At 45.9% G+C, this 8526-nt stretch overlaps 1 protein-coding gene across 1 annotated transcript in view; it reads left to right on the top strand.

Annotated features, from left to right (window-relative positions):
- The first annotated feature begins 642 nt into the window (after window positions 1–642).
- LOC147442908 (DNA repair RAD52-like protein 2, chloroplastic) overlaps window positions 643–8526 on the top strand; it is a 47715-nt gene continuing 39831 nt past the window's right edge. Inside the window, exon 1 of the mRNA XM_086528899.1 lies at window positions 643–1208. Within this exon, the coding sequence (XP_086385025.1) occupies window positions 874–1208 (335 nt within the window). The 5' untranslated portion in view covers window positions 643–873. The remainder of the gene's footprint in view (window positions 1209–8526) is intronic.

Raw genomic sequence — 8526 nt, 5'->3', positions numbered from 1 at the left:
ACAAAGATTGTATTGTACCAAGTCTCTCTTGATGGGAGAAACTATAATACAAATGCCTATTGGAGGGGGGACCGGCTCCGTATGAATCCGGTCCTCAATTGTTGTCATGTTCTCTAAACTCTGTCTCTTGCATAAGTATTGTTCATGCCAAGTTAACTATGTACCATGTTTATGTTGCTACCATCAATTAAGTTCACCCGCTATGTTCACAAAGTAATCTCACAAAAGTGCTTCATCTAATTTCATAATTCCACTACTCTCAAAGTTCAAAGGCCATTTCCATTACATATATATATATACATATACACACACACACACACACACACACACACACACACACACACACACACAATGAGAAAACCATGGTAAAGGGAAGAAAAAATGGTGACTCTACAAATTCAAAAATTCGACTATTATTTCTAGTTTGCTTCTTTACAAGAAGGAAACTCAATCCTTTAATAAAATAGATATTCATGAACAATGGTTTACCTTATATAATTCTAGTTAAACTCAACCTAATGATTTTATCATTTTCTTATTGGTTTAGAAAGCCAGTGTGACCCTTTCACTTGTACTACAGGCATGCCCAGCACTCAGTGTGACACCCACCAGAAGTCTTCCAAAGAAAGGCAATACCAGTCTACCGGACACAGTTTGAAGGAGTCTACTCGTCACGTTTTTCTTTCTATCAAACGCCAGCCGTGCCAGCAGCAGTCACACCATCAACCACCTTCCCCCAGCGCTCTCTCTCTCTCTCTCTCTCTCTCTCTCACACACACACACACACACACACACACACACACAGCGTCTCCTCGTTCTATTGGCCTCCAGGTCTCCACAACTCATCACAGCGCGTATAGTACTTCGCTCAACATGATGATGAAGCTGAATACTGTGGATGAGCGCATGGGGCTCATGCTAAAAGGACGTCATTCAAACAATTTTTTTGAGAAAGGCATGCCCGCAGTCTGCCGGTTCTCTTCAAGCACCAACCCTTACAAATTCAGCAAGATGATGAAGGTGAATGCAGACAGGAGCATTATTTTAGCTACTCCTAATGCCAGCTATGCTGCTCCCTTGGAAGCCTCCTTTGGATCTTCCTTTATCATCCGTCCATTGGCAGAGATCTTGCGTGATTTAAACAAGAAGGTTCCAGACCAGGTTCTTCTAGGAAAACCTGGGAGTTCCCAGCAAAAACACATCCCCTGGTATGTCTTTTTTCTCTCGCGCGCGCGCACACACACACACACACACACACACACACACACACAAATCAATTGAATAGTTGGCCTCTCTTATTAGTGTATTACTATGATGGTACAATTACAAAAATGATTAGTTTGTAGATTAAGAGCTAGAGTGAAAGGCCTGAAAGACCAATCAGGATCTAATCCGATTAGGAATTACAAGTTGTTGGGATTAGGGAGGATAAACGACAAAAGATAGAATGATTGCCTTAACTTGAAAATGTGTGTATAAAAGAAGCCTCTTGTATGGGCATAGAATTCGGTTGTGTCAAGGGGTATGTCATCGGTGGTCACATTGTATCATTATTCTAGGTGGACAAAGCATGTGGCTATCACATGGATTTTTCATGATTCTTGATGTTATGGGGTGGTGTATGGCTCAAAGGGATTCACAAAGAGACAAAATCTGGCTTATGCAAACGGAGGCAATATGCATAGTTTCGAGCATAGCCTCATTTTGTCGTGCAAAACTTCATAAAATTCAAAGGGATGATCCTACAAGAAATCTTGCAAGTTCATATATTTTTCTCCGCGATAATTGATTGCTTGCCGAAAAGTAGCCCAGTCAGGGGCTTTTTTTTTGCTAGGTTTTTAGGGTTTGATGGTGTGAACCAAGGCGGAATAGGAAGAGGTGTCACGGTGGTATACCATCCACTAGATCGGGGAGCAAGGGCTGTTAGCCAGCCACAAAACCAAGAGATTGAGGTAGATGCATATGCAAGGCCCATTGAGGCATGTATCTATCATACACAGTAGATTGGCTTGGGATCTCACGAGTAGGTTACCTTCGGATCTCACCAGTTTAGGTACATTGGTAATTATACCCTTTTTAAGGTGGTTTTTTATCCCTTGCACAATGATTTTGCATTTTTCCTGGCGCCCTTCGTTATTGGAGTCGCCTATATTGGGTGGGGTTGGGCTGGCTGCTCTCTCTCTCTCTCTCTCTCTCTCTCTCTGTGTGTGTGTGTGTGTGTGTGTGTACTGCAGAGTTACTAGGGAACACGTTCCTTGTTAGACTTACACCACTCTGCTGCTTCACAGGTCTAGGGCATACTTGTATGGCTAGTATGTGTGTGTGTGTGTGTGAGTGTGTGTGTGTGTGTGTGTACTGCAGAGTTACTAGGGAACACGTTCCTTGTTAGACTTACACCACTCTGCTGCTTCACAGGTCTAGGGCATACTTGTATGGCTAGTATGTCTCCGGGCTGGCCACCCATAGTCTAGGTTGTATCTGGTCCGCCACTCGAGTTTGGGGCCTGCCGTCCACCTTTGTCCGGACGCCCTCATATATTTTCATATATCATTTTCTTGTTGGGTTGTGGGGGATTTTTCCAGGCTTTGCCCTAACTTGGGCACCTATTTATGGGGCCAAGGGGGTACCCACTTCTACACACATATTGATTGTACCGAGGGTCTTCTGCTTATGGTAGTCATGGGGGGCTGATCGCCCCCTCTTCCTACACATTGCGTTTGTGGCCTCTCTCTCTCTCTCTCTCTCTCTCTCTCTCTCTCTTCCGCACACGTGCACTCACATGGTATCAGTCGCTAGGTTGTGGAGGTTCTTCATCGATTGCACCTCTTGAGGCTAGCGCTAGCTTCTCTGCAGACTTTCATCGCGGGAAAGTTGCAGAACAGCCCATCGTTTTTCGGCCCTAGCGGCTTTTGCAAGAAGCCTAGCGTTTTTTGCATCTGCCAGCGCGGATCTACACAGCTACGGCAGGCGCTACCTCCCTAGCAGAAGATCGCACCCAAGAAGCCAAGATCAGCCTTGCGTTTTTGCTGGCAGATTTGCGTTTTTGAGAACTTGTTGCGTGTTCAGTCACACGCTGCCCTTGTACACTCGAGTTAGCAGCCTACACTTGCCTGGAGAGCCTTCTACGGCTAGGCACTTGCAGACCTACGGCATTGTCAGGTATCTCCCCGAAATTGGCACCATTTTGGCATTGATTATTTGTTGTTTTGTTGGAATTAGGGTTGCAAAGAAACGCACACAGCTTGGAGAAGACGAAGGAAGCTCAAGGGACACAACTGAGAGTGTATTACTTAGTGTGCAATGGAAAGATAGATAGCCCTAGAATGAATGGGCGTATATGCAATACACGGGGGGAAAAAACCTCCTAAAGAGGGAAAAAATGCCCCGGTGGTCCTAGTGTGTTCACACACATCACTACCACATGTATATGGTAACAAATCCCCCCTGGAGTGATGCGGTGAACAATAGCTGGCACATGAATAAAGGGAAGTGCCATGCCTTGTGTAAGGTGCAACGGAAGTGAATGTTGAACTTTGCTCAAGATGAGTGCTCCGAATTGTGCTCAAGAGTTTCTTTTACTTACGGAAGGGAGAGCCTTCGGTTCCTTTAGTGAGAGAGTGCAAGTGATCACAAACAAAGTGAATAGACACTGTGCGTGAAGGTGCTGAGACTGAGAGATAGAGAGAGAAGAGAATACGACACCAGAAAGTTGTCAAACCCTCCTCCAGAGTCCAAAGGCCCCACTCTCTATGGCGAGAGTGGTCTACTTATGATTGCACAAATCTCTACAATGCTTGGACTTTCCGACGATGTCGACGACGATGAGGACGACGACGAGATGGGCTGAAATCTGAGAATGCTAATGGCTGAAATCTACAAATCTTTATCTGTTGAATTCTGACTCTATGTCGATGACGATGTCGATGGCAACGATGCGCTGAAAACGCAGATGCTGAAATATGCGTTTTCGGGCTGAATCTGTAAATGTTGCAGAATCTGACCGTGTGGCGAGGATCTGCTGCGGGAAGGTGAGATCTGCAAGGTTTGTGGGTTCTACTGCGGGTACTGAATGCTGAAAACTGAAAACGCTGATGCTTGTGGGGGTTCTGTCGCGAAGATTTGCAAAAACGCTGAAGTGCCTTGCAGATGCAAAAACGCTAGGGCTGAAAATGATCTTCTACGGTGGAAAGCTGCTAACTGCTGTAGAAACTGCTAACGTTGGGGCTTTCTGCTTCTTGCTATCGCCAGGAATCTGCAAGATCCAAAAACGTATGCTGATTTGGTCCAAAAATGCTAGGCTTATGCTGTGGAGCAAAAACGCTAGGCCTCTTGGGGGTTCTACTGAGAAGTTGCCTATTGAGCGTGTGCTCCTGCTGCCTCTTCTGCCAGAAAGTGCTAGCGCTAGGTTTCTACTTATACAAACTTAGTAAATTTGCCCTACCTACTTCACTGTAAAAATGCTACTGATGGATTCTGACTGAAATCTGATGGTCATGCTGTGTGCAACCGGAGGATATGCATCTATTCTAGGTGTTTGGTCATGCACGGTCTGCAAACAGACTCACAAAAGTGCCAGATCACTTCCTTTTCTAGACTGGCTTGACTAAACTGAACCCTGGTCATGCTGTAGCTTGTCCACGAACACATAGGGTTGGATGTGTCACGTGACATCCCCTCCTTTTCAAAGTGAGGTACTGGTACCGAACTGTGTGGCGTCAAGGAAGATCACCAAGAACATCTGGAATCCTCGAACGGACTCTTCGCCGGCCCACTCTGATGTGTGGGTCGTGCGATACTTGAACTTAATAAAGGTCTGCAACGCTTGCTTCTTTGGGCCACGCCGAAAGCGACACAAAGTCATATGTAGTTCCTTCAATGATTCATCTTTGTCCATAGTCATGCGTCTACCTTCTTCAAGAATCTCCATGTCTGAAAATTCATGAAACCACTTTCAACACAAAAACATCAACATACCCATTCCATGTAAAGTGAGTGGAGAAAATCTTTTCTTTTCTAAAGACTGTGCATGCAATGTAGATGAACAAATAGATGGAGTGCCAACCCGTTCACCACACACACGCAAACAACGAGATCGAATCTTGTGTTTCTGATCTAAATCAATCAACTGTGGCAAAACACAATGGAAATGCCTATGCTTGATGCTCAATCTTTCTTGTGCTCTTTCGGATACTGTGTCATGCCAAGGAAGAGACATGAATGTGAATGCCTTGAATGCATACTGTTCAGCTTTTCATGAATAATCTGCATACATCCGTGCTCATCCATGAGTGAAACGTGCTCGACGTACAATATGTCATGCCTAGGAAAAAGGATCACATAAAGACGCTGACTAAAATACAGGAAACGATCACGAATGAAACACTCGAACAATGCGTGCTGACAAATCATTCGAACACATAGTACTTCCTGTGAGGGTTCTTTGGACCTAGGCTCGAGAGCAAAGATCAGTTCTTCCTGAGGGGGGTCTTTGGACCTCGACTCGAGAGCCAAGATCGGTTCGTCGTGAATCTGCAATGAGGTTAGCTTCACTAGAGAAAGTATCCACTAACACATCATCCTTGTGAACAATCACATCATCTTCATGCAAATCCTCATGCTTGTGAGAAGTCACATCTTGATCATGCAAATCATCATGCTTATCATTATCACTCAATTTATCACGCTTATCATCATGCAAATCCTGTGTGTCATGCTTTGGAGAAGACGAGACCGAGAGAGTCTCCTTCTCCTGAATCCGTTCAATCTTCGTCTGCACATTAGAAATGAGAGAGGAAGAATGAACAACGTTCTTGCGATTTTGCATACTTGCGATCAAATTCTTTGGCCTCCAAGCGTAATTGCTCGCGCTCACGCTCCATGGCTGCCATTCTTGCTTCGTGCCAAGTTGTCATCATGTCCATCATCGTCTTGCACCAAGCCTCCATAGGATCTAGTGCAATCGAAGGGAGAGGGTCGGAAAACCTCCTGGTGGGGAAAACTCTTCTTCGCCACTCCCATGCTCACCACCTTCATGCGGAGTATCCATTCCGCTTCGCGTGATGACCATCCACTGAAGTCTTGCGTTCTTAAATTCACGAGGAACTTGGGTTCTTGTGGTCTTGGATTTTTAAGTTCACAAGGAACTTGGGTTCTTGGGGGTCTTGGGTTCTTGGGTTCTTGAGGTTCTTGAGTTCTTGAGGTTCTTCTTTCGCTTGCAATCTGTGTTAGAGAAGGATCTTCTCTTCACGCGAGTTCTGCTCTCTTCCGCGGGCGCACCCCTTGGCGGCCTTGCGCTCACACCAAGGTTTCTTTTTCCGACCTCACGTCGATTGGCCGGCCGCTAAGTGCACAGTCCGCTCTCAATGAGTGAAAAGAGGCACAAGGGGAGGCTGGACAAGCCCTTCTTTCTTGGGATTCCTGTCACTCTTTCAAAAACACGATTAGGAATCAACACGCCCAAGTGAACTTGGGTTACGTGCGACCTCAACAAGCAAAAAAATTTATGTGGTTTTTTCCTTGAGTGATACAGAACACTGCCAAAGCTCTGATACCAATGTAAGGTGCAACAAAAGTGAATGTTGAACTTTGCTCAAGATGAGTGCTCTGAACTGTGCTCAAGGGTTCCTTTTACTTACGGAAGGGAGAGCCTTCCGTTCCTTTAGTGAGAGAGTGCAAGTGATCACAAACAAAGTGAATAGACACTGTGCGTGAAGGTGTTGAGACTGAGAGATAGAGAGAGAAGAGAATACGACACCACAAAGTTGTCAAACCCTCCTCCAAAGGCGCCACTCTCTATGGCGAGAGCGGTCTACTTATGATTGCACAAATCTCTACAATGCTTGGACTTGCCGACGATGAGGACGACGACGAGACGGGCTGAAATCTGAGAATGCTAATGGTTGAGATCTGCAAATCTTTATCTGCTGAATTCTGACTCTACATCGATGACGATGTCAATGGCGACGATGCGACGACGACGCGCTGAAAACGCAGATGCTGAAATATGCGTTTTCCGGGCTGAATCTGTAAACCTTGCGGAATCTGACCGTGCGGCGAGGATCTACTGCGGGAAGGTGAGGTCTGCGAGGCTCGGGGTTCTATTGCGGGTACTGATGCTGAAAACTGAAAACGCTGATGCTTGTGGGGATTCCGTCGCGAAGATCTGCAAAAACGCGGAAGTGCCTTGCAGATGCAAAAACGCTAGGGCTGAAAATGATCTTCTGCGGTGGAAATCTGCTAACTACTGTAGAAACTGCTAACGCTGGGGCTTCTGCTTCTTGCTATCGCCAGGAATCTGCAAGATCCGAAAACGCTGGCTGATTTGGTCCAAAAACGCTAGGCTTATGCTGTAGAGCAAAAACGCTAGGCCTCTTGGGGGTTCTGCTGAGAAGTTGCCTGTTGAGTGTGTGCTCTTGCTGCCTCTTCTGCTAGAAAGTGCTAGCGCTAGGTTTCTACTTATGCAAACTTAGTAAATTTGCCCTACCTACTTTCCAACAAAAGTCACTTAAAAATAATAAGTGAAAAACGTCAAAAATAGGGAAAATAGGTCTATGCACTGTAAAAATGCTACTGATGGTCTCTGACTAGAATCTGATGGTCATGCTATGTGCAACCAGAGGATGTGCATCTATTCTAAGTGTCTGGTCATGCACGGTCTGCGAACAGACTCGCATAAGTGCCAGATCACTTCCTATTCTAGACTGACTTGACTGAACTGAACCCTGGTCATGTTGTAGCTTGTCCACAGACACAGGGTTGGATGTGTCACGTGACACCCTGAGGACATGATCAATCCACAAAGGGGAGTAAGCCCAAAGCTTTGCGGAAAGCTTCTCACTTCTCACGAGACAATGCCTTTGTGAAAAGATCTGCAAGGTTGTCCTGTGTTGGCACATAAGCCAAGCTGATCTCTCCTGGTGAGAGCCTCTTCCTGACATAGTGGTAATGCACCTCAGCGGTCATTTGGACTTCTACAGCTTTGGAGACGGTACCTTCTTTGGCGACTTGAGATCCCATTCCTTGATCCTTGGGAGATCCATTCATTCCAGCCATCATGCGGCAGTTGCGCACTCCAGAGGGGGTGGTGAATTGTTGTTTGTTTTGGACACACCTATGCACTCATCAGAGGAGTTAACATGAGATATGGCCATGCTCATGGCATATGGGATTTTGACATTCCCAGAGAAGACACCATCATCTTGGGTGGACAGACACTTACCACTCGACCTCGACACGTCAGATCACTTGCTTACACAGGAGCATCTACATGGACTTAGGGAGAGGATCTTGGATCTCTTCTTGGACAGGTCCATTGCTTGGATCTACAGATTGGAGTGGGAGTTCAGTGCTTTGGACTCTCTTGGAGAATCTCCCTGCAAGATGTGGGAGATCAAGCATTACGCGACTACATCCAGAGTCACTCGGAGCTTGGCTTGGATGGTAGTGCAGTTGCTCTTCTACACTCCTGATCATTTGATTTGCTACCTTCAGAGTTGCTTACACTCATCCTCCATAACCTTACAGCAG

This window comes from Adiantum capillus-veneris, chromosome 14, assembly GCF_014529385.1.
Source record: "Adiantum capillus-veneris isolate H3 chromosome 14, ASM1452938v2, whole genome shotgun sequence".
In the NCBI taxonomy this organism is placed as follows: Eukaryota; Viridiplantae; Streptophyta; class Polypodiopsida; order Polypodiales; family Pteridaceae; genus Adiantum; species Adiantum capillus-veneris.
This window is presented reverse-complemented; position numbering and strand designations above follow the sequence as displayed.